A 26586-nucleotide genomic window follows, 5' to 3' on the forward strand; every position below is an offset into this window, starting at 1 on the left:
AATTTACTGTTTACAGTTTAATCTGCCGTTAACCACTTTGAAATAGGGAGAGGCGGAACCTTGACTTTGTGATATTTGCTTACTAAAGTGAGTTCACGACCAGAATATATTTTTTTTCTCTGAATGCATGCAGGCAAAGGAGTAACTGGGGCCCTGGCCAGTGTTTTGCCCCGCAGATGGGCAGCAGTGTTTGTGAACACCAGTGTGGCAGTTGGCAGGGATCGAGCAGGGGGATGGGTAGATTGTAATGGCACATGCTCCAATTCAAATTATCCCTGGACCCGTGCAGCAGTGGAGGACCTGCTGGGGCCCAGGGTGGCATTCATTATAACCAGACACAGGCGGGTTTGGTCAGCGCCTCCATCGTGACACCGGTCCTCAACGTAAAATTATAACCTCTTTTACTCCCAGCAGAGCCTCAATGAAATAACATTTTATTTGTTCATGTTTACCTCAAAAATGATCAGTGAGTCGAAATAAATGTCGAGAATTAAATGGAAAACAATCTCTGAATGAACGCAAATAAACATCAATGAGGTCATCAAGGTAATAAGCAGAGGATTTGATGAAGATGCTGCATAATGATAAAAGGACTATTAATATGTGAACACAAATCAATATACACATAGAATGTCTTTTTAAAGGGTTCAATGTTTTCTTTTGACGTCTTTTTAGAGCCGCTTGCACGGTACAGTGTGTGTTTATAATCGGATGGGAAGTTAGCAATTATCTCTCTAATTACATCTGAATTACTGCATGAAAAATGAGCTTTCTGGCATTTCTCATGCTCCTAAAGAGTTGGTGAGTAAGCGACGGGAGTGCAAATCTAAAGACTGGAAATTGAATGATCTACATTATTGCTAACAACTATTGCTCGTCCTCGGGCATAGTGAAGTTAATTAGCAGATGATGGTGTTAGTGTATGATATCCCTTACTGGGTTGCTCCTGGCCATGGAAATAAATAGTTGCGTTTAAAATAAGAAATGGATGTGTCTAAGCCACAAATAATCACATTTGATGTTATATCTATACTGCACACATGAATGAAAGTTAATATATATATTTTTAAAGCCCACAGGGAATAAATGTTAACATTGCTGTAAAAGTGTCTGTTTGCCTATGTAGACCGCCGAGACTAATCCACCAAAAATATGTAGTGTAAAAATGCTCCTCTTTGGCTCATCACTGGACATGTTGATGGAGGGTGTGGGGGGTGAGGGTGGGGGGGGAGTGAAATTGACAATATCATTGTAGGAGCGCACTAAAGGGGCGACGGTCCGCTCCACTACACTGAAGTAGGGATGTCTACAGTGGGAGAAGAAGAAGAAGGGGGAGGGTACCACTTTGTCACAGGCTGCTATGTAGATTAACCTTTCAATTAGTTGTTATCAGGTCCTCTCCATGTCTCGGCGCGAGCTTTTCAGCCTTCGTTTCAAGAGATCAAATCCCACGAAATCGCTCGGATATGTCGCCGCACATGTATCCTTCGACGTTTCCCCGATAATGAAGAGGAGTATCCGAGGGGGGGAAAACTTGAAGAGGTAAACTACCAGCAAATATTTACGGTAGACTATGCCCTCGTTCTTTCTTTTTTCTCTTCTTTTTCTTCTTCTTCTTCTTCTTCCTTTTACAAGCGGACTAGTTATCTTCATCCTTGCATGAAACTTGGCGTTAATTTGTTGTGTTTTGATCGCCCGCGGCGGCGGCGGCAGATTAGATAGGTCGGTTTGCGTAACATCCAACAAACCGATGTGGAAAAATCCAAGCAGGCTGTGTATCGTTTCCAAATAAAATATGGAAAACGAGAGCGGAGCTGAAGCTGAGAAATGGGAGCTAAAGAAACTAGCGATACATAATTGAAAAGCAGTGATGAAGGAGCTGCTCTCCCGGCAGTCGTGTTAACTTGTATTCCCCCCTGAACGTCTCTTTTCCCTCCAGGGCTCACTATTTTCCCCTCATTGGAGATATTTGATAGTTAATGGGTGATAAAGAGGGCATGCCATCATCGCACAGCACACAGGACGTTTATTATGTCGCGTGCGGACGTGGAGCGCGAGCTACTTTGTAGCTTAACGCAACGTTTATTTATCGCCGCCAATTTAGCGTCACATAGTTGAAATGTTAAATATCAGGAGAATTACGGCTCCTCTCGGGGACATGACGAAAGGGGAGGAAGATAAAGAAGGGGAGGGAAAGAGGCGATAGCTTAGACACGTTTAGCCTGCAGGAGTCTTGAATACGCTACCTGGAATTTATATGAAAAAATAAATAAATGTGTTCCACTTTAAATCAGCGCGTGAACCTTTGCAGGTTTTTTTTTAACGCAAACAAACGACAGAATTAACAAACAGCCAATTAAAGTCTATAATGTTCGAAATCACTTTCAAGTGTAACCAACTGTTTCAAGGAGGACCCTAAGTAAAGGTGGGCCGGCGTTAAACGGTTTGCAAATGAGGTTAAATATTAATCTCGTTTAATCGTCACTCAGCAAGTTTGCGCCCGTTATAGTTTATTTATGCTTTTTTGGTGTCCCGTCACTGCGGTTGCAGCTGTAAGCGCAGATATTACGAGCGTTTGAGGTAAATGATATCCATTTATCACCGACGGCACCTTAAGAGGCGGGTCAATTGAGTGAAGTGACAGATCACACAGCCAGTGCCGAGCCGCAGAGAGCGAGCTCATACATAAAGATTGACATGTGCTTTATCAAACCAGAAATCGGATCTTGTCTTTACAGCCAATATTGAAGTTGCTAGGGAGGGCGCATTAGTGTAGGTACGGTTTAATGAGACTCCATTGGATTGTAATCAGCGTCATGTCGGATTCATGTAAACTACAACATTGTAACAAAATGGCGACTGTTTAGGTGACATCAGTAATGCTGGAAACACTGTCATGTATCAGCGGAGCGCTACTCTAGGTTTGTTACGTAGTTATTAGCGGGGTTCTCGCTTCGTGCAGCGGCTCGGCGGTTATTCGCAGACGTGCCTCAAACGTCCGGCAGCTGTCAGGAAGCGGGCATTGATTAACCACTTGTCATTAAAAAAAAGCTCGCGCAGATCAGTTACGTCGTTGCGGACGTCGAGCTGTCAAAAGTCGCGTGCGGACAAGTAACGGTTAAACTTTACGTGCGATCTATTTCTGCGTGTGTTTATAGTCGGTTCCTGTTTGTTTTAGTCCGATAACTGTTCCCGGTGACATTTTTTGGAAGATTACGCGCTGCAAAAAATAAATGTGAACTTGTTGTTGTTGTTTTTTTTTATGTCGACAGCAATCTGAAATCGAAAATATTCATCCTTCGAGGAGTCTGTTTTATACTTTTACACAACTCGATAAAAGTTTCTAGATAGATAGATAGATATATACTTTATTAATCCCCAAGGGGAAATTCTAGCAACCTGTCACAGTGTTTAAACTTACTACTTTTACCACACAAAAAATCGTCTCTTTTGAAATGGACATCTGGCTCGGTGTGTGGATTATAGTGTCAGACTGGATTAAGTCATTTGCGTTTCTTCAGCAACCATGACAGCTCCTGCATCTGTTTTTATGCATCTGCTTCTCGTGTTTTAACACATCTTAAACGCCCTGCATTCTTCTGTATGAGCTTGCTAGTTCATTGAATGTGAATATGAAGACATAACAAGCTATCACAGGAGAGATTGTGTTTAACCAGTTTTGTTGTTCCTTTTCCCCTTTTTAGATTTGATCTGGAGGTAAATAAATAACGCCTCAGGTCAGTCGGTATCTACCACGGTGGAATTTACTGGTGTCAACTTTTCCTCAAGACCAATGTCAGATACCCAGGATTGAGAAGACATTTGTGGATGCCAGCGTGGAGTGTAACTTTTTGACCTTACCAAGAATGTGGATGTATCCCGTGTTCAGCAGCAGAAAGGGGGAATCTGTATGGATCGCATTTTTGTGAGTCCAATTGTTCAACCATGGTAAAACTTGCAAACCCTCTGTACACGGAGTGGATTCTTGAAGCGATACAGAAAATCAAAAGGCAGAAGCAGAGGCCTTCCGAGGAGAGAATTTGTCATGCGGTGGCCACCTTGCATGGACTGGACAAGAAGACCGTCCTTGAGCAGTTGGAATTAAGTGTTCACGATGGCTCTATTCTCAAGGTTACAAATAAGGGGAGCGCCTCCTACAAGGACCCAGGAAATCCCGGGAGAGTTGGATCAATCCCGCCTGCGAACGTGCCCGTGCCATCAAGGGAATCTATATGGAATTCAAGTGATCTGCGCCATATTGATTGGAATAAAATACTCATGAGTGCCGTCGAGGGCCTGGATGATACGCACGGCTCCTCGCTGAAGAACATCGAGAGGTATCTGAGGAACCAGGATGACCTCTCAAACATTGTCGATAACACCGCTTTCCGCCAGCGGTTACGACTGGCGGCCAAGCGGTCGGTTAACAACAGCCGGTTGTCCAAAAACGGCCCGCGGTATAAGCTCAGCCACGGCAGTGCGGAGGGAAGGGGCCCCAGGTGTCCAGGTGCTTTCCCCTTGGTCCTGTCATCGGTGACGCTCCTCCCCCACGAGCGAGACCAGGTACACGCCCCGTGGCCTTTGCATTCTCACGCCCCTCCACCTCATGCTGATGCCCAGTCGTATGTTGTGTGCTGTTTCTCCATAATAGTCAACTTTTCTGACTTTTTTGTTCCCCCCCGAAAGCGTTATTATTGACTAACGCGTAGTAAACCACTGCTTTGCGAGAACGACTTTTTTTTATTTTTTATAACTCAAACAGTGCCATTTCCATGATGTCATTACCAAGATGGAAGTTGGAAAGTTTGGGCCACCACTGAGTGGCATTTGCTTGATGGGAATTTTATGACCGTGGGCTTAATCGTGAGGGACGCTGGCCTGGCTGGTCAGAAGCAACCCCGTCTCGAGCGCGTCCCCGTGGGGCCGCGATGTTTATCTCCATAATGTGAGCGCTTGGATAATCAGAAAGTCGTGCCGACGGTGTGCGGAAGGCAGTCCGCTGTGGGCTTCCCGCAGGCTCGGTAACTCCAGCCTAACGACCTTTGGGGATGTGGCTCGCTGTCTTCTGCGGAGCGAAGCATTAGCGAACAGATTAGGGATATTTCTTTGGTTACTTACGAGGGCGCGGGCATAAACTAGTCGTCACAAACGGCGCTGAGAAATGGCAGCTGAAGAATGTGTTGCGGGACGTGATATTCTCGGTCTGAATGCAGCTGTCGGGACGTTTGTGCTAACGGAGCTGCCCCGCAGAGAGGAAATAAAACCGTAGAAACCAACTTCGAGGTTGCAACGTTGCCGCTGCTTTTGACACCTTAACCCTCCTGTTACCTTTAGGGTCAATTTGACCCCATTCAATGTTTAATGTCGGTGTTCTTTGGGGTCAATTTGACCCCAGGCTGTTTTTCACTGTCAAACATATAAGAAATATCAACTTTTTTATATATTTAAAGGGCTATTTAGGTAGTCAACAAACATAAAGTACCTCACACTTAAACTTGGGAAACAATATTTATTCTAATAATTTTCTGGAGGTTTTAATTGCTGGCGTCAAATTGACCCCGAGGGTCAAATATGTTAGTAAATGTGAAGGTAACAGGAGGGTTAAGGTTGGTTTGCAGTTTGCAGAAACCGTGTCTCTATTGTTGGTGCTAAGCTTCAACACACGACAGACAAAAAGTCTGTAAAATGACAGTTTCTACGTGCTTTTGCAATTTTAAGACGCCGTCAAGCGCAGAAGATGGAACGAGTTGTCGTATGTCCCTTAAAGTGCAGTTTACAGTCATCTGGATAGTTTGCTGCGAGGGCTTTTTTGCAGATCGTGTGTGGAGATGAAGTGCGGTCGGATAGCTTATGCACACGTTACGCAGCTGAAGTGGCGCTAGAGCAGCATCAGGCAATAGAGATGTCGCCCCGCTCCCCACCAGTTTCACAGTGAATAATCAGGAAGCGACACCTTGATACTGCAGCCACAACTGTGACTGCGTCTGCGGTCGGGCCAAAAGTGAAACCGAGAAGTGTTTAGAGACGCGGTGTCCTGCGACGGCTCTCATAACCGAGGAAGGCCCGCTGTTTTCCATTTGGAACATTTCAACCTCTTGCTCCCGGCCTGATGACATCACCGAGCCCGGTCCAGGTTTACCGTTCGCTTCAAAGGACGAGACATTTCTGTCTGTTCGCTTGTTGAAGCACAAGTGTGTGTGTGTGTGTTGAGAATAAGAGATACTTTGAGGTAAAAAAGAAAAGAGCAGTCTTGGTTTAGAGTTTGTTAGATTCTGAAGAGACTCTGGCAGGAACAAAGGCAAGGAATGAGTTTTTTTTTTCTTCCTGCTGCGTTATGCAACCGCTTGTGCTAGCTCTCTTTCGCTCTCTACCAGCAGTTCTCTAATAGGACCCCACCCCCTCACTCAGGACAGCCTGCTCTTTTGAAGCAGCATCATTTCCTGTGATGTACTTAATTTAGAATCCCCAAGTAAGTCCTCAGCATCTCTTCAGCTGTGTTTGTTTCTCTCTTTTCACATTTTTACACTGAGCAGATCTCAAATTGCTTTTGGTTTTAATCACCGAGCCGAAGAATATTCCTGATAGAAATTAGTCCTCCAGTTCCTGGATCAGACTTCATAGCTCAGTCAGCGGAGACTATTTTATAAAGTGAAGACTTCTTATAAAAAATTTAAAAAAGCTTGCCTATCAGCTGTGAGCATTTCATCAGCAGTATGCACAGGCTGCATATTAGCTCTGATGTCGTATTAATTTCAAGCTCTTTATACTAATGTTATTGGTTGTGTCTATAATTCCCTTGTATATATTTTATGTATAATGTCTGTTAGTGAGTTTTAAGGTTCTTAAGAACATTGTTACGTCAGCGATTTCACGATAAATATGACATGTACTTTTTGTACACAAACGGATCATAATAATAACCTCTGAAGTAACCACAACACTGCAGCCTTTTTTTCTACGCCTTTGGCTGCATATTTTAACAGTGATAACATAGAATGGCTTGTGATCAAGGGCAAAATTATAATATTTCTCCATTTATCTGCGCTCTGGGCAAATGGGATTTGAACTTTGATAAGCTCTAAATTGACAGTCTTTGTGCAGTCCAGTTAACAAATGAGGGGTACGTGTGGGGCTGCAACTAACACGTTTTTAAAATATTGATTCATCTTTTCAATTATTCCTTTAGTCTCTGCGGCGTCTGAGAATAGTACGAGTGAAACGGATTGTCTTCACTTTGGTTCTGTTTGTCCAATCGGCAGTCTGAAACCCAAAGATATGCTTTATATATATATATAGATATAGTATAACTATAAGAACACAGAGATATAGTCTCATGTGAGAAGCTGGAACCAGAGACGTTGACTGCTTGGCTTTATAAACCACCTAAACGTATAATACATTCTCAAAATTATTGGTGAAAAATCCTCTGTCGTTTGCTTAATTGCTTGTTCTGTGCATGATGAAGAATACTTGCAGCCAGGCCTGAATTGTTTGCAGTTGCAGACCTGCCCAACATTAATCCGTGCAACGTGTATATTGTATTTGTCTTGCGTAACACAAAACGACACAAAAAGCACTGATTACTTTACACGGGCTACACCTGTAGAGGATAGCGTTGTCACACAGGAGCATTGCAGCGTTTTTAATGTCTGTAATCACAGCTGTGTGAGCAGCAGTCTGCGTCTAATGGCAGCGGCTGCTTTCAAATATTGACCTGGCAGGTTGGAAAATAGAGTAATCATTGATGTGGCAGTAAACTGCTTCCCCTCACCGAAACAGCTAATTGATCAACGGCCTGGAACAATGACCAAATCCCCACTGTGTCCTTTGCCGCATTCCCCTGGGGTTCCTGTGGATGCTGTAATTTAACTATAGGGTTAGGAGATCGGGACCTACAGAGCTGTCGGAAGTCGCAAATGTCGTCGCGTTCTGCGTCATAGAAATCGGGAACTAATTACGGGGCATCCCCAGAGCGCCCTTCAAAGCTCCGGCGGATTGACGAGGTAGCGTGTAAAAGTGACGAGGTGGGATATTTACGGTCGCGCGACGCGAGTGTTATTTTCCGTGCAGAATTTCCTCTCGCGCGAGGAAGGAATCGGCGGTTTGTCCGACGCTCCTCTCGACTCTCGCGGACGCGATCTCGTATTTGAAGGGACGCCTTGTGAAAGCCAGAACCCGTCGGTGTGGGTTCACGCTGGTCGCGATTCAAGCCGACGATTGGTCCGATTCTGACCGACTGTTTTATGAAGGGTCTCCCCCGGTGTCGTCTGAAGTCGGCCTCTTCTTATTCCCTGTCATCCGTGGGGAAATCCTCTTAAACCTTCAGCTCTTATTGTACTTCTTCTGAACTGAACCGTAAGCCCTTAAATGAGTATTTGTCCCGCGACTTGCAACATTTACAGTGGATCATGGCAGTAACAATGAGAGCGTGTTTTATTATTGAGGTGATTTGATTACATGCTGGTTAATCCTTTCAGACTGGAGTTCAAGCTTTAAGAATTGGATTAAGCCCTGAAACTATGATTACTAAGATCACTTGCCATTCATGTAATGGATAAAGGAGGTGGATCTCAATATCTCTGAAGACGAGATTCATTTATTATTAGTTGTTCTAGTCTGTGAGAACTCTCTTTTTTCATTCCGCGAGCTTTGTAGTTCATATTTGTGCCATTTCATTAAATCACTCACTGGTTTTATTGTCTTGCATTAACCAGCAATGCTTCTACAGTGATCTCGAATATCCTGACTAAATGAAATGTCCAAAAACAACCGGCTTCCAGGCACTTCATGCACAGCCTGTGCCCGTTTCTGTTCTTTAAACAGTTTGTCTCTGTTTGTGTTCCCACCCAGCTCCGGGTTGACCCCATCCCAATATGCAGTTTCTGTCTTGGAACGAAAGAGTCAAATCGGGACAAGCGGCCAGAAGAGCTGCTGTCCTGTGCAGACTGTGGGAGCAGTGGTGAGTCGCCTTGGATGTTCTCACACACACACACACACACACACACACTGCATGTAGTCTGGACAAAACCGTTGGTATGTGAGTTAAGGCTCAAAAGCAGCCGTGTGACTGTATGGTAGGAACAGAGGTTGGCAATATTAGAGTAGTTATTTAATATAGATGAGTATATGGCATTAATGCAGAATACCATTCATAATATCAAATGCAATGAGTGGGTTCCAACTAAAAAGAGCGTGGAATCATTCATTTGGACCGCGGGATTTCTACATTGTGTAAAGGTATTCATCATATCACATATCAAGTCTACGAGCGATATTATAATATGGATTTTATTGCCCTATACTCATGAGAAATGGTAACTTTACAATAGTAGCAAGTGGGGGTGAGTGACAGAGATGATATATTCTATCAAGGTATGTCTCCATCACAATAGTTATATATGTGATGTAATTGTATTATGCATTTTATTTTCAGCTGACCACATGTTTATAAAACTAGATGGAAAGTGTCTCGGGTGCACATTTTTTAGCCAAAGATGCAAAAATCCTTCAAATTCAATATTTCAATAAAGCATTGCTGCTCATTGATTTTCAAAATTGCCTGCAACAACCTGAGATATCAAAGTTACCTTTTATATAAATCTGTGGTTGTTGACAAAATTCGATTATCTCACAATATAATAATGGATGTTATCGTACCTCCAGAGCCGGGCCGGTTGCAGTCGTTCTCAGATGTCACATTCCTGCTCCACATTTTCCCCTGTCCTTTAAGGGATTTATTGGTCGAACAATGTTAAAATTGAGTGTCTGAAGGGATCCAAATTGCTTGCAATCCTCAGTGGGCTACAGAAGGGCAGATGCTCTATAAGTGGCCATTAGAATCTGAAATCACCCACAAGTCGTTTTCACTCGATTCGGATTCTTCTTATAGAGCGCGCCAGGCACAGCGGATCAAAGATCAACCCTTTTCCCTGTGCAGATTGGTGGCATTTCCTTTACTGTTCTTTTGTTCCAGACAAAACTGCTAACCCTCTCCATAAAATTACTTCTGCCAAGGAGTCATTTATGTTTGAACGATTATTTTAAATGCCGTCAGGAATTGTTCTCCCGGTGACATTTTTATAGCTCAAATTTGACTTGAGTAGCATTGAGGTGGTTTTCATTAACTGCTCTTAGTGTACACACAAATTGTGCTCTCACTGTAAAACAGCTGTTTTACGACCATGAGAGGGAGCTGGGTGAGGGAGACGGCGAGCTTTTACATGACTTTCGTGGATCGACTTCCATTAGAATGAGTGCTGCGACTGTTTCTGCCTCATTAAGATCAAATTATCTGTAATTAGCAGCTCAGATGTTTGATCACACTGTTTTTAGACACCATTTGTGGCGGGGGAGGGGGGGGGGGGCGGACAAAGTGTTGTGGCCATACAGTACATGCACACCATTGTTTTTTGTTGATGATCTAATATGTTAACGTTTAACCAGACCGGTGTGAATAAATGCAAAGCCTCTGTGTCTCTAGCTCTGTGACGGCGCGAGTATAAAATGTGTTATGCTAATCTCAGTAATCTGCCTTTTCTATTGCTTCTGAAGGGCATCCATCATGTCTGAAGTTTTCCCCTGAATTAACCTCAAATGTGAAGAGATTACGATGGCAGTGTATTGAATGCAAAACCTGCAGCTCTTGTCGAATACAGGGGAAAAATGCTGTAAGTATAACGTTGTATACATCCTAACACACCATTATCTGTGTCGTTGGCTCGGAGATGGATCCCTTTTTTGTGAATCCCTGAGGATTTGTTGGCTTTTCAGATTTGTAAAGCCTCTCCTGTGCACAATTGGGCTTATTTTTTTCCAAAAAGACTTTAAATGACACGGAGGTGGGGGTGGAGGGGGGGGGGTGGTGTTGCATGTATGCAACAGGGACATCCCTCACACATGCCTGCTGTTGCCTTTCAGGACGAGATGCTATTCTGCGATTCATGTGATCGCGGCTTTCACATGGAATGCTGCGACCCGCCGCTTTCAAGAATGCCAAAAGGTGAGGCGTTTACACTGTCTGGCTTCTCCGTTTCCCTCTCCGCTGTCGATCCGGAGCCTTTTCTTCACAAAACGTCCGTTTGCGGCTGTCACTCAGAGAGGCAGCGATGGCTTATTAGAAGCTTTCCATGCATATCAAATTATTCCAGCATCCCCCGGGGGGAGATTTGCTATCTCTGGCTTACAGTACTGACCCTACAGCGAGGCTTGTAATGACGGTGCACGTTCTGTGGAAGGACATTTGGCATGCGATTCATACAAGTCGCATAGCTTTGCTCAGCAAGCTGACACAAAGTCTATTCCACCGGACAGAGAATTGACCCGGTGTTTTTCTTATGGATTTTCGCTGTGTGCCGAGTAATTGATTGTCATTGTGAACTGGCGAGATTCTCGCCAGCTCTCGGTATTAAAGGAAATGTTTCAAATGAATGTACTGTATGTCCTCTGAATTGATGAACCCACTCAAACGGTACTCCCTGTGTCTGGGACACCTTCCAGGTACCTGGGCCTGCCAAGTCTGCAGACCGAAGGAGAACGGGAAGAAACTGCTGCACAAGAAAGCCGATCAGATCAAACGTCGATATGCAAAGCCAATCGGAAGGCCCAGAAATAAGCTCAAACAAAGAATGTAAGTGTGCACGAATCTGAATAACCGTTTCATTTTTGCTTCTGGTGACGATAACGTTGAGTTCACTGTGTTCTGAGTGAGTTGTAAAGACGCATTGAGACACTGAAGAGCATTGCTGCGATTTGTCATGTGTTGAATGCTAAATTTTGCTCCCAAAAAACACTTATTACTCACAAAGCAAGATTTTATTTAAGATCTAATTGGTTTTTTTAATGTATTTGTAATTGATACTTAAAGCATGGATGTGTAAGTGACACTTACATGTTGTAGCTATTTGAGGTGAAGCTATTTTTGCAAGATTATATTAGATTAACCCTCCTGTTACCGTAGGGTCAATTTGACCCCATTCAATGTTTAACCCTCCTGTTACCTTTATATTTACTGACATATTTTACCCTCGGGGTCAATTTGACCCCAGCAATTAAAACCTCCAGAAAATTATTAGAATTAATATTGTTTCCCAAGTTTAAGTGTGAGGTACTTTATGTTTGTTTGTTGACTACCTAAATAGCCCTTTAAATATATAAAAAAGTTGATATTTCTTATATGTTTGACACAGTGAAAAACAGCCTGGGGTCAAATTGACCCCAAAGAACACCGACATTAAACATTGAATGGGGTCAAATTGACCCTAAAGGTAACAGGAGGGTTAAAGTGTAGGTAGATTATTTCATAACTGCATTATATTTGATAAATTACCCACAGGCTTTGTCGTAATCTTGCAAAGTGACTGTACATGTCCGACACCTGCACTGCAGTAGAAAAGCGCGAGTCGAGTTGCATCAAATGTGAAAATACATGAACCTCAAAATCGTACTTCCGGACTCGACTCGCTCGTCTGACCGTGAGATCTGAACCTTCCGCGACGACGTCTTGTCTTCGCAGGTCTGTAACCAGTGGTGACGGCTCCATGGTAGCACCTGGAGGAAGGGGGTCACCTGGTAGGGGTCAAAAGATTACCGTCTGTTCCACACCTTCATCTGGTCATGCTGCATCTGTGAAGGACGCCAGAGACAGATTGGCGGTTGCAGACCCCTGTTGTGCGGTCGACGCCACCCAATTCACCACTTCCACCCCCACCACCACTCCCCCCCTCACGCCCACCTCCACCCAAGCGACACTCACCGTTAACAAGAAAACCAAAGGGCTTATCGACGGGCTTTCCAAATTCTTTACCCCTTCCCCGGTGGGCCGTCGCTTGCGAGCCGTAGAGTCGCCCGGCACACCGATAAGCTCTAGAGACGACGGACCACCCAAACTTTCCACGCCGCCAGAGCCGTTTGCCTTTGCCGCCGACGTCACTCAAAAGATAACCCCCTCTTCCTCTGCACTTCCCGCTCTCACTTTGCCGGGACTTAGCTCCCCCTCGCAGGTGTCCAGCAGCTCCACCTCCGCTAACTCACCCCAGAGCTCCTCCAGCCAGTCTAGTGTTCCTTCCCTGAGTAGCCTCTGCAATAGCAGCCAGCTCAAGGGACTGTTTGACGGACTCTCTCACATTTATACCACTCAGGGACAGTCGAGGAAAAAGAGACTACCTTGCTACGTGCCGCCAAAGCGCACGCATCATAAGCAGGATTCAACCCACGCGTCCAAAATGGGGCCCCAGCGCCTTGGAAAGAACGAATTTAATAAAAATAGGTTACACTCCTCATCTGCCGGGCCGGGCCGACCCAGAGGACACCCTTTTAAGATGGTCAGTCATTTCAAACGTAATCCCTTCCTTAAAAAGCACAGGACGCTAGGCAGGCTGAGGTATAAAGTGAGCCCTCAGAAGGGAGCCCCCTCACCAGGAAAGGGAGACTTGACAGACGGAAGAATTAAGCCTGAGAATAATCATGGTAAGCAAGGCTCGAAACACCAGCCAAGACCTGCGTCTCCACACCTTTTAAGCTTCTTCTTCATATTTTTATTTTTGTTTTGTTGTAAAGCTTGACACTCGCAGTTATATCCGAGCTAATCTTTTCTTTGAGAAGACACCCTCATTCTAACAGACTACTAATCTTCTGCCTGATTTGAATTCTTTTAGTTTCTTAACCCAGTTTCGTTGCGTTTTGACTTGGCTGTGGAGTTCACGCGGCTTCCATCCTCCCGCCCGTCGGCTTTTGTCATAGTGCATGGCCCACTAACTCCCTCATGTTGCTCCTTGCTCTGTCCTTGACCCGCTGCAGTAGTGCGCACGCTGTGATCACCGCTACCTCGTAGAGGCCGTCGTCACGTCAGTGGTCTTCCTCATCCCACCATCACTCTTAAAATCACTTGTCTCCACTCAACCTCACTTCCAGCGGTCATTAGACGCATACAACCCAGTGATTCACCCACCCAAGTTGACTCAGAACTGACATGATGATTATAGCCACAAGTGCAGTAACCCATACATTTCACTGTCTTCAGGAGTGAAGTCACAGATTATAAAAAATAACACGTCGGAGAAAACAAATGGATCCGTCCTTCAAGCAGTTCAAAACAATATACTGCACAAACACTACTTACCCCAGCGGCACATTTCCATAAATATGTTAATGACACATCCCGTCCACTTGTAATGGGTTTTTGTTTTGGTGGTTATGTCATAGTGTTGATGTCTTTCATACAATTACTGCCTGCTTCCCAGCATCAGTTGCTTTTCATGTCGACACTTGCTCCCTTCACTGCATCTGCTTCTTCATTCATGGGAAACTGTCTTGGTGGATGACTAAGCACATGAAAGCGGTTACGCAATTAGAGTGATTTAGTTTCACTTCATTACATTAGGGATTTTCACATAAACATGCAGAGATGATACATTATGAAATTCCACAGAGACACCGCCTCAAACAGGCTCAGCAGCAGTACTCGCAGTATAAGCACATTTGCATAGAATGAGTTTATGAGGTTATTCAGCCAGGGCTGCTTCAAACGGCCCAGATGTGGATGTGTCATCTGCTGTGTTGACGTCGTGTTGTTGTACCTGCGACAGGCCACAACGGGGAACTGCGCGTGAAGCAGGAGGCGCAGGCCGACTTTGCGGCCATGTCTAGAGATCACGTGACGGAGGAGGACATTGAGATGTTCACTCATGTTCAGGACGCCGCCGCGCAGGTGAGAACGCGTAGGAAGGAGCGAAACATCTCCACACTGGGAATATTGATATTTTAAAGTTAATGGGGTTAACATGGGCAGAACACAACATAAGGCAAGGCAAGGCAAGTTTATTTATATAGCACATTTCATACATGAATGCAATTCAAAGTGCTTTACAAAAAATAGATCAAGAATAAGAAATAAAAAAAGAGGAATACAAAGTGCATCAAAGTAACAATTTAAAAAGGCATAAAAGCATAAAAGAAGATTAATAAAAGAAAAAATAAAGATACAAATCTAAGTGCAAAGAATCATTCCTTCTGTCGTTGTCTTATTATTTCAGGATTAATACAAGATTCAATTTAAGGCAATGGAGAACATAAACGTTTTTAGCCTGTTTTTGAAAGTAGTAAGAGTTGGTGCAGATCTAAGCTCTTCCGGAAGTTTGTTCCAACTGTGTGTGGCATAATAACTGAATGCTGCTTCACCATGTTTTGTTTTAACCCTGGGAACAGTTAGCAGACCGGCCCCAGATGACCTAAGAGGCCTAGAGGGTTCATAAGGTGGAAGCAAGTCAGAGATATATTTTGGACCTACACCATTTAGAGATTTATAAACGAGCAGCAGTATTTTGAAGTCGATTCTCTGACGTACTGGTAGCCAATGCAGAGACCTGAGAATGGGTGTAATGTGTTCAACTTTCTTAGTCTTTGTTAGGACTCTGGCAGCGGCATTCTGAATAAGTTGTAGCTGTCGAAGTGCTTTTTTGGGGAGACCTGAAAAAAGACTATTACAATAGTCTAACCTACTGGAGATGAAGGCGTGAATTAGTTTTTCTAAATCTTGTTTGGACATAAATCCTCTAATTCTTGCTATATTTTTTAGATGGTAATAGGCTGATTTTGTTATTGATTTGATGTGGGTATTAAAATTCAGATCCGAATCAATTATAACACCTAAATTTTTGACTTGATTTTTCGACTTTAAAGAAAGGGAGTCCAGATGAGCACAAACTTTCAGCCTTTCTTCTTTAGCACCAAACACAATTATCTTGGTTTTATTTTCATTTAGTTGGAGGAAATTTTGGCACATCCAATCATTGATTTGGTCTGTGCACTGACGCAGTAAGTCTATGGGAGCATAGTCACTTGGTGAGAGAGCTATGTATAGGCACATATATTTATATATAGTCAAATCTGTCCACTATTTTACATATTTATACATTCTAGTCGTACTTTGTTTGGTCGGTTTAGCCACAGAATATTGTAAAAGGTTCTTCCAATCCTTGTCTTGGTCTGGCTTCCTTAACCCTCCTGTTACCTTTACATTTACTCACATAATTTCCCCTCGGGGTCAATTTGACCCCGACAATTAAAACCTCCAGAAAATTATTTGAATTAATATTGTTTCCCAAGTTTAAGTGTGAGGTACTTTATGTTTGTTTGTTGACTACCTAAATAGCCCTTTAAATATATAAAAAAGTAGATATTTCTTATATGTTTGACACAGTGAAAAACAGCCTGGGGTCAAATTGACACCAAAGAACACCGACATTAAACATTGAATGGGGTAAAATTGACCCTAAAGGTAACAGGAGGGTTAAATATTGTCCCAATCCTCTTCAGTTATCTCATGTCACATTATCCCTCCTGAGTTTAATAGTTTTGGGGCTAACTGTGCAGTGTGATGTGTTGTCGGTAGCATTGGTTGATGAGTAAACAGAAAGGTATTTCAGCATGTACTAATGTACTTTTCAAGGAATAGTTCTGTCAAAATAAAAAATACATATTGCCATGTAGTTCTGTTATATTGAGAGAAGAAAATCTCTACGGCAGATATCTCCAACAGTAGGCGACTCGCACCCAAATAATTTAGATTTAGATAAAGAACTTCAGGTGAGAGGCCAAATATGCATTTTTAAGTGTTTCCGGGCACATTGGGGGGCAAACAAAATAGTTCATCCGATATTGGGGTGTAAAGAAAATTGTTCATCCAATATGGTTTTTAATTTATTGCCATTATGAAAACTAAATGCTCAGAAACCAACCCGGATGATGATAAAGTATTTAACATCTTACTCGTGGCAGGTTTTGGTCTGATTTAATTAGATCAAATTTAACCCCAATCTCGATTTGAGAGTTTTGTCAGCATACTGTTTTCATGGATTGGTTATTAGAAACACTGTAAAATTGGATTATCTGGGTTACCGCATTTATCCATTTGCTTTTGTTCAATCTTTTTACAGAGAACTGGATCTCTGTTGAACACAGACTCCATGCGATGCCCTGCACTCATTGAATTTGGGAAGTATGAGATTCAAACCTGGTACTCGTCGCCTTACCCTCCTGAATATTCAAGGTTAATGCTGCTTTTACTCAACAAATAATGACAGTTTCTTTGTTATCGAGTTGCATTCTTTTCCAATGTCCTTTTAAAAAAGAGAAGCTTGAATGCTGAAGTACAAACCGCATCTCTTTCTTTTGTCTTCGTCAGATTACAAAAGCTTTATCTGTGCGAGTTCTGTCTGAAGTACATGAGGAGCAAAAACATTCTCCAGAGACACACAAAGAAGTGTGGCTGGTTCCACCCGCCAGCCAATGAAATCTACAGAAAGGACGACCTTTCCGTATTTGAGGTCAGCGTCCCTTTACAGCAATAAAGCAATAACTGTATGCTGCATGAGATTCCACTGAATGGGTTCTGGGAAGAGGAGGGGGGAGAACATGGGAACTGTTTGAACAGTGTCCTCTTGGTCTTTTTATTCCATGTTTAGGTTGATGGAAATGTCAGCAAACTATTCTGCCAAAACCTCTGCCTGTTAGCCAAGCTTTTCCTGGATCACAAGACCTTGTATTACGATGTGGAGCCTTTCCTCTTCTACATACTTACAAAGAATGATGTGAAAGGCTGTCATCTCGTGGGCTATTTCTCCAAGGTAAGGATTACAGAGTGGCTATATGGTAAATGAAGGCATACCCACATCATTCTTTCACGGTGATACTGATGACGTAAAACCTCACTGTTTGAATTTATTTACTGCGGTGGTTAAATGATGAGTCGATTAGCCAAGAAAAAAAATCTGAACATTAGGTTCCAGCTTCTCAAGTGCGAGGTATTCTTGCTTTTGTCTGTGTTACATCATTGTTTATTGATTACAATGATGTCAAATAATAATAACAAAATAGGAAGATGAGCTGAGGCAAACGGCTCTTCACTATTATGTGACAGTTAATGAAACGAAGAATCAAATAATCTAAGACTAATCGACGGATTAACCAACAGTAAAATAATCATCATCATTTGTTGTAGCTGCAATTTAGAACAGAGTGGTGCCTTTTATAAATAGCTTATCACCCTGTTTGTGTGTGTGTGTGTGGCGTGCATGTGCTTGTGCACCGCTTTAGACAAGGACAATGGCAGGTGCAGTAAATTGCCAGCTTCAGCAGAGCTCTGACATACTTGATCTGTTTCTCCTTCCCTCAGGAAAAGCTTTGCCAGCAGAAGTACAATGTCTCCTGCATAATGATCATGCCTCAGTACCAAAGGCAAGGATTTGGAAGGCTCCTCATTGATTTCAGTAAGTTCCTTCATGCTTTTTTAGACCACTGAAGTGAGTTTTTTTTCTTTTCGTTCACTGGTTTTAACAAACTATTTCAGATTAAGGGGTGAATGTGTAGCTTGTGGCAAGGTGCTGTTATTTGGTTACGGCTTTGAAGGAGCCTAATCAAGAGCATTCATGAACAGTACTTGGGCAATCACAGAAGATTAGGAGTGAGGAATATATAACGTTCTGGCTGCATACATTATATGATGGCCAGTAGTTCTTCTAAGCCTGAAGAGCTGTTTCATAGAACATGCCCCCCCCCCCCCATTCAGTCTCCTTGACTCGTGATGAGGTGTAGATCCTGCTCTTATGTTTCAGCCCAGTAAATGCAGCACATACAATATTTAAAGCCTTGCGGTCCACTTTGGAAAACAGCCGTTGCCTTGAGTGGATTTCTGTGTTGAAGAAGGTTGGTTTTTTTGGTGTCATTATACGCGTTTTATTGTTTTGAAGAGTTGTTTCTTTGCCGAGTTTGTGCGTGTGATGAATAGAAGGAAGCGGAGCGAGTGCAGGGAGGGCGTCTGGTAATGGAGCATTTGATTTCCTGTTCACTTTGGGAGCCATTGAGACACTGAGATGCAGAGGATCTGTGATATTGAGAGTGTGCTGATAACAAAGACAGGGATTAAGGGAGATTGAACACAGCTGAGTTCTGAGCTCTTTGAAGGCTATATTGGAAAATGTAGCTTTGGAGCTAGAAGTTGTTTAGATTAAGATTTTCTGTTATATTGGATTTTATTCGAGGAACACTTTGTCTCAGGTATCTGTGTGAAAAGTGTTCCCTTTCAAATCATTCCTCAAAGAACTCCGAGCAGCTCTTCTGTTTTGTTTTTTTAATCATAATACATTAGTTAAGTGACTTTATTTTTTCAATTATTGTATTGAAATTCATATAAATGTCATTTGTTAAGTGTTTGTTATCACAGGCTCTTCTTAGCTTTAGTAATGGATATTGTCATGATTACTGCAATATTATGTGTTCACTGTTTGGCGATTAGATTTGCTTGTTTGGTTCTCGGTAGTGGGTGCACATTAAAAGGCATTAATTAATTTCATGCCGCTCATAATGGATGACCCTTGACAGGGCCGCTATAAAACTAATTACACACAGATACATATTAGTTTTTTTCTTTTTTTTCTTGTTCATTATCTCTCCTAAGTGCAGTCTCTTGTGAGCAATGACATCCAGCTGCTTCTCTGTTTCGCTCTGTCGCTTTGTTTCCTCTCAACTCCCCTCTTTAAACCTCCTTTGTTGCCCTTGCCAGTATGTCTCATAGCTTCTGACAGAGGTTGAAGGAGAGTAAAACGGATTTCCTTGGCTCCCTTTTTATACTATTTGAAGGTGAAATCCCAACCAGGGTTTGGTGTCACATCCTTACATGAATATGTAATCCATAAGGGAGGAGGTGTAGGGATTGACTTGCAATCGGAAATGGCCCAGCAGCAGCAGCAGCAGCGTGTAGCGTGACTAAAGCATTTTGTTTTTTGTTTGAATCTTGTCTTTTTAGGTTACCTTCTCACCAGGCAAGAAGGACAAGCCGGCTCCCCGGAGAAGCCGCTGTCAGATCTGGGTCGCTTATCCTACCTGGCATATTGGAAAAGTGTCATACTGGAGTACCTTTATAAGCACCCAGATAAACACATCCGTGTTGAAGGAATAAGCAGGGCCACTGGGATGTGTCCACACGACATCGCCGCTACTCTCCAGCAGCTCGGCATGATTGACAGACAGGATGGCAGGTCAGTTTCCGAGCCGCGGTCTCCTTCAGCCGCGCCTGTATGTCGTCTGACTTATCCAGGCCAGCGGGTATTTTTAACAGCGTATCCATTAATGCAGCTGAATATTGACAGAAGTAAGTCAAGTTAAGCACCACCAAGGACACGGAGCACCTGCGGTCCCAGAGAGCTCGTCTTTGTGCTGTTATTCAACCGCACATCGCCCTCTGTCCAACCTAGCGCTTCACTTTTTTTTTTTTTTATATGTCGTTGACATGAACTCATTGTATTTTCCTCACTGTGACCCAGGATTGTGTTGATCAGGATCGAGCGATCGATTCACAGGCACATGGAGAGACTCAGGCCGAACCCACGTCGCAATGAGGTGGACCCCGGCGGCCTGCGCTGGTCACCTTCCACGGCGCTCAACGCCGTCCTGTCTGAGGAGGAGAGGGAGGCAGAGATGGATGTGAGTCTCTTCGTTCAATCACGAGACACTGGTTGTTTGTTTACACTCGCCCGCAATGCTGTTATTGGATGTTTGTTTGATTAGCTGGAGAGTTCAAATAGAGGCCGTTAATGGGGAAAGCATTATCGCTGTCAGCAGGCATCTAATGTCGTGCAAAATTGCCCTAAATCAGTTACTACATAATTGATCGAGCTGAATATTCCATGAAATGCAATCTTTCCACGGCTGCTTAACGGAAATGTTTCCTCCGTGACGGGCACGTATCCAATCAGGACACTGCTCTCATTATCAGGAGAAACCTGCAGTGATTCATTTGTCATGATGTTAATTCCATTCTCTTGTTTTCCCCATTAGCCTCATTGCTCAGATGTTGGGGCTGTGCGTTGCTCCTCTCCCAGAGATAATGTGTCTCGTCTGTTTAATTACCAGGCTGAGCGGCTGAAAGAACAGGCCAGTTGCTGGGAGAGGGAGGGCTTCCTGATGACTCACGGCAGCAGGCAGCCTCTCACGAAGGTCCACTGCAAGGTTCCCTACAGGACCTACGAGCGCCGCCCTACGCTGTCCTGGACCAGGCGCATCCAGCAGCTGGAGGAAGTGAGCGATGACGACGACGACGACGACGACTCCGACGACGACTCCGACGACTCCGACGACGACTCCGACGACGACTCCGACGGCTCACCGCCCATCCTGACAAAAGCCCATGCGATGCTTGCAGCCAAGAGAAAGGTGACTTATTGTTTGTTGACGTGGAGCACGCCTCTTTTGCATCACCACGAATCAGCGTTGGCTCCTTGGTGGGGTTATTTCCTTTTTATTATCTGGAGTTTTATTCTTGGACAAAGTGGAGTTGAATGTATATCATTAGCTATGTTTCCCGTCATTAGAGACCATGTTGTGTACTCTGGTGAGACGGAAAGGTTTGGTAAATATTCATGGATTCAGTGGAGGGTTCAGTGGCTTCCTCCTGTCATCTGGAGCCTCCCTGTGTGCCTGCAGCTGTAGATAATAGATTGTGTTTTCACTGCTGGTGTCGAGACTGTGCAGGCTAAACCTTGTACTATTGTCAATGCTCATGGTTAATTTACTGCCCTCCTCTGTGCTTCTTACGTCGGTTTTTTCTATATGGCACTGCCCCCTTGTGCCGGAGATAATATTACAGCCAGCGACAGGATTTCAGGGGAGCCGTTTCAACGAAAACGGAATGGGAACCAGAAAAGAACAACACTGGCTGCTGGAGTTTATTCAGTGAATTAGACACAGTATTGTTTTGTGACATTCTTCTTGTGAAGGATCTTGGGTCTGAAAGCGTTTGAGTCGCAGGCTGCCGGTGAGCTACAGCTGGAGAATGTAAAATATAGACCGTGGTCTCCGCTTACTCTGCCCGTCTAATTTGTGGTTTTCCACACGGGGCTGCATCGCTCACACCGAGCACACAAGCCTGTTTCTGCTGTGCGCTCACGGAGGTCATCCGCCGAGCGCCCGTGTCTTCGGTCTTTGCGAAACTACTCTACTCTGATGGAGCTTTCATTCTGTTCTCTTCGGTTCCTCTTCCATTTGTTTTTCAGAGAACCATTGTGCTCAAAAAGAGAGGGCGTAAAAGGAAGAGAATAAACAGCAGCGTGACAACAGAAACCATCTCCGAGACGACCGAGGTGCTGAATGAGCCGTTCGACAACTCGGAGGACGAGCGTCCCATGCCCCTGCTGGAGCGCACCTGCAGAGTGGGCGAGATGGGGGACGACGAGGAGGAGCGAGAGGAGAAGACGCCGATTGCGCCGATGAAACGGCGGAGGGGTCGTCCGAGGCTCGAGAAGAATGCGCACAAAGACAAACTCGAACACTGGAATGAAGGTATTTGCATCTCGACTGTGATGAAACGTATCATTTCTCATGAAATTGTTTTACAGTTCCAGGAAATTAAAGTGGGCTTCTTTCCCTGTAGGGGCTAACGTCATCTCGAAGAGACCCGGCAGACCCCGTCCCGTGAAGCGGAAGAAGGGCTGGCCGAAAGGAGTCAAACGAGGCCCTCCTAAGTGGAGGCTCAAGAACGAACGAAAGATGGGCTTCAAGCTCAACCTCTACACGCCCCCGGAAACCCCGATGGAGGCGGAGCAGCACCATATTCACACCGGGGGGGAAGCGAAGGAGCAGCCAGACCAGGATATGGTCAGCGCGGACGAGGAGAGCAAAGCCGGCCGAGGCTCGGCGAGTCCGGATGTATGGCTAGATCGGCTTCTCTCTGAGCCCTCGAGTCCCGTTGACCGCGGCTCCCAGAAGTCGAGCTCCCCTGAAGGATCGCCGGTCTCTTCTCCGGTGTGCTCGCCCGCCGCCACGTCCCCTCAGCCCGAGGACGGGTGCGATTCCCCGGAACCGCCCGAAGACGACCAGCAAGAGAGCGGACTCGGGCCGGACTCCCCAGCCAAAGACGCGCAGCGCAGCACGGCGGGTGTCGAATCCCTGGAGAACGACAATGCAGAGGAGGACGAGGAGGACGAGCAGAGGACGAGAATAGAGGATCAGGACGCAGATGACGAAGACGACAGTCACGGCAAGACGGCAGCGCCGGAGAGCAGCGGAGCAGCGGAGCAGAGTTTGAGAGAAATACCCCAATGCGCCCCACCTTTTCCAGACCCGGAAGAAGACGACGCCTCCGAGTTGAGTCGGCAGGCGTCTCCGGCGCCGCGTCGCGAAGAGGAACCGGCTTCGGCGGCAGAAAGCTTCCGAGAGGCGGCGACCGAGACGACGGCAGCAACTCCGCCGCCTGAAGCCGTCGCCGTCGCTTCAGTCGCGGCCGCGGACTCTGATAATCCCGCCGACTCCGAGTCGGAGGGAGAGAGCGCGTCCGGTCCTCGTCCCGATCACCCGACCCCTCGGCCCGCGGAGCGGCCGACGCTCGGCCCGGCGCCGGGGGAGGATCCCCCGATCTGCACCGAGGTCGACTCGGAGACGGCCCGAGCCGTTCAGTCGCTCGCGCGGGAGAATGTCTTCTGCGCGGAGAGCCGGGAGCCGCGCAGGACCCTGCCGGCCTACGCCCACGTGGCCCGCAGCCCCCGCCTCGCCTCGCTGGATGACTGCCCGCAGTCGGACCACAGCAGCCCCCTGTCCTCCGCGCAGTCGCATCCCAGCCAGTCGGCGCGCTCCGTCAACAGCCCGGCGGTGTCCATCCTGGAGAGCGGCGGCTACACCCAGATCAGCCCGGACCACGGCGCCATCTCGGTGGCCTCGCTCCACAACATGGCGACGAGCCCCATGATGGACGTGCCGTCGGTGTCGGACCACTCGCAGCAGGTGGTGGACAGCGGCTTCAGCGACCTGGGCAGCATCGAGAGCACCACGGAGAACTACGACAACCCCAGCAGCTACGACTCCGCCATGGGGGGCAGCATCTGCGGGGCGGGCCCCTCCCAGAACAGCTGCTCCTACGGGAGCATCCCCCCCAGCGGCTTGGCCCAGAGCAGCTGCGCCGTGAGCCAGCAAATGGGCAACGTCAACCCGGGCAGCTGCGGCATGATCCAGCAGAACAACCTGAGCTCGCCGCCTCACTGCAACGTCAAGTCGCCGCAGGGCTGCGCGGCGGCGGAGCGGCCTCCCAGCAACAGCCAGCACAGTCAACACAGTCAACACAGTCAACACAACTCCCACAGCAGGCACCTCCCCCACAATCAGCTCGGCCAGCATAGTCAACACAATCCCCACAACCAGCATAGTCACCACCACAATCACCACCTGCAGCACAATCAGCTCGGCCAGCACAATCAGCACGGCCTTCACAACCAGCACGGCCAGCACGGCCAGCAGCAGCAGCCCATGGCCCAGTGCGCCATACCCACCAACTTCACCACCAGCATGCAGCTGGCGGACATCCCCGAATCCGGCAACCCGAATTTCGCCCTCTACGAGCGGATCAACCACCAGGGCGAGTACGGCAACGGGCATTACTCTCAGCCGTCGGGCCTCAGCCTCGCCAAACTGCAGCAGTTCACCAACACGTTCATCGACCACCCTCACTCGCTGCCTTTCAACCACTCGGCCTCGCACCCCATCGCACCGTATGCAAACACGCCGTCGCTGTCGCAGCCGCAGCACTCCGGCCTGGTGTCCTTGTCCCAGACCCCGCATCGAGTCCCCAACCCGCAGGTGCAGGCCGCCATGACCCCGCCCCCCAGCTCTCCGTCGCCCATGATGCTGCAGCGCAACACGGGCGTCCCGCCCTCGCAGCGGATCCAGCCCCAAATGGCCCCCAAGGGTCACGTGTCGGCGCGCTCCAAGTCGGCCCCGCTGTCGCACCACCAGCAGCAGCAGATGTACGCCCGGCCGCCGCAGGCCGCGCCCATGCAGGCGCCCTCCAGGACGCTCGCCGCCATGCCGCGCATGAGCGTGAACATCATGCCGGCGCCGGGCTACAACGTCAACTCCATGAACATGCCCTCCCTCAACGCCATGAACAGCTACGGCATGAGCCAGCCCATGATGAACAGCGGCTACCATGGCAACCATGCCTACATGAACCAGTCACCCCAGTACTCTATGCAGATGGGCATGATGGGAACACAGCCATACCCCCAGCAGCCCATGCAGGCTCCACCACATGGCAACATGGTGTACACTCCAGCTGGTCACCATGGTTACATGAACACAGGCATGTCCAAGCAGTCCCTGAAAGGGCCTTTCATCAGGCGGTAACTCCCCGCAGGACTCGTGCGGTCCTTCTCACGTGCATTTTGCTGTGTAAAGATGCACTGATCTGGCCTTTTGCTTTCTTTCTCTCTTTTTTGTTTTTTGTTTTTTTTGTTATTGTTTATTACTTAAAAACCAGCAGCAGCACTTGGAAAGAATGCAAAAATGTTCATCGAGTAGATTTGAAGCTAATGTTAAAAAGTATTTTTGTTTCTCCAGATGGGAAGCCTTACATCATGACGATGAAAATCTATTTAATTAGTGTTAGTGTCTCTGATGTGTCTTTAGAGCAGGCGGGTTCAGAGCTCAGCAGTAGAGATTTCATCAGTGGTCTTGCAGTCGTGTAGCAGCCTCAAATGAAGCCATTTAATGTGCCTGCTACAAGTGGAGTTAGTGGCCGTTTGAACCTGTTCAGTGTACCTGTCTAACAGTGCTGACAATTAGTTTGTACTATACTCATGCCTTTGTATATTTAAATTATTGTACTTATTTTGTAAAGTGACAACTAGCATGCTTCAGTCTCTGTTAGTGACAGTGCATTGAGTAGTACTGTACAAGTGTTGTGCTTAATAGCAAGCCATTTTAAAGATATCTGGCCTTTATTAGGTTTCCCTCCACGGGGAGAAAGATAAAACTATATTTTGTTAATTCTAATAATGTAAAAAAAAATGTAAACTTAGTCCTGTTTTATGTTCGATTTGAGAGGTTTTATTGCTATGTATGTATAATTCTGAAGTCTTTTGTAACAGATCTCCTTGAGGCAGCTTTCTGTTTAATGAAGCAGATTGATTTCTGTCAAAATAACAAAGCATATCTCAGTGTTTGTACCCTGAAATTCTAAAACATTTCAAAAGGTCCAGAAGTGTGGCGGAATTTTAAAAGAACTAAATGATTATAATGACGAATAACAATAAAGAAAATATAAATTTAGTCCAAAGTTGATATTTTACATAATGCCTTTAAAGCTACGTTTTCATTCCATCTGTAGATTTGTTTTCTATCTTTATAAAATGTTGGATTTATATTTTACCGAAGTGTAGAAGAATAGCGCCTGTGAATAGACCAAACTAAGCTAATGGATCGCATGTAAAACGCTACTTGTGTTTATGTTTATATTGCTCTTTTGTAGCCTTTGTACCTGTACAGAGTTGCTGGTAAGAACAGGAGGGAAATACCTGGCTATGTGCACAGAAATCAGACAGAATGACATTCTTGTATTCATGACTTTTCTCCTTTTGTCAGTCACCTAAAATGCTGTACATTTTAGCATAAGAATAAATTATGATTGACCATGTACTTGATTGTTCTCCTTTTTTATTTTTAATATTTACTCGCCGAGGCGTGGTAGATTTTGAATTTGTCGTAGTCCAGGTAGTTTTCTCTTCAGAAAAGTATTTTTTTTTAATTAAAAAAGGAAAATTCACTTAGACT

At 45.6% G+C, this 26586-nt stretch overlaps 1 protein-coding gene across 4 annotated transcripts; it reads left to right on the forward strand.

The window, feature by feature from the left end:
• Nucleotides 1–1343: 1343 nt before the first annotated feature.
• On the forward strand, nucleotides 1344–26451 carry kat6b (K(lysine) acetyltransferase 6B). Of its 4 annotated transcripts, none has more exons than XM_056429339.1 (17): nucleotides 1344–1542; nucleotides 3705–4563; nucleotides 8851–8959; nucleotides 10552–10667; nucleotides 10918–10999; nucleotides 11497–11626; nucleotides 12512–13464; nucleotides 14583–14704; nucleotides 16932–17044; nucleotides 17180–17321; nucleotides 17460–17621; nucleotides 18170–18263; nucleotides 19799–20030; nucleotides 20316–20475; nucleotides 20905–21204; nucleotides 22044–22329; nucleotides 22421–26451. In XM_056429339.1, exons 2-17 carry the CDS (start codon nucleotides 3946–3948, stop codon nucleotides 25159–25161), a joined length of 6360 nt encoding a protein of 2119 aa, XP_056285314.1. In that variant the 5' UTR covers nucleotides 1344–1542; nucleotides 3705–3945; the 3' UTR covers nucleotides 25162–26451. The 4 variants fall into 4 exon arrangements, with proteins under 4 accessions (XP_056285314.1, XP_056285317.1, XP_056285318.1 ...); XM_056429342.1 differs by having other exon boundaries at nucleotides 20905–21069; XM_056429343.1 differs by having other exon boundaries at nucleotides 12512–12567.
• Nucleotides 26452–26586: the final 135 nt, after the last annotated feature.

This window comes from Pseudoliparis swirei, chromosome 13 (assembly GCF_029220125.1).
Source record: "Pseudoliparis swirei isolate HS2019 ecotype Mariana Trench chromosome 13, NWPU_hadal_v1, whole genome shotgun sequence".
NCBI lineage: Eukaryota > Metazoa > Chordata > Actinopteri > Perciformes > Liparidae > Pseudoliparis > Pseudoliparis swirei.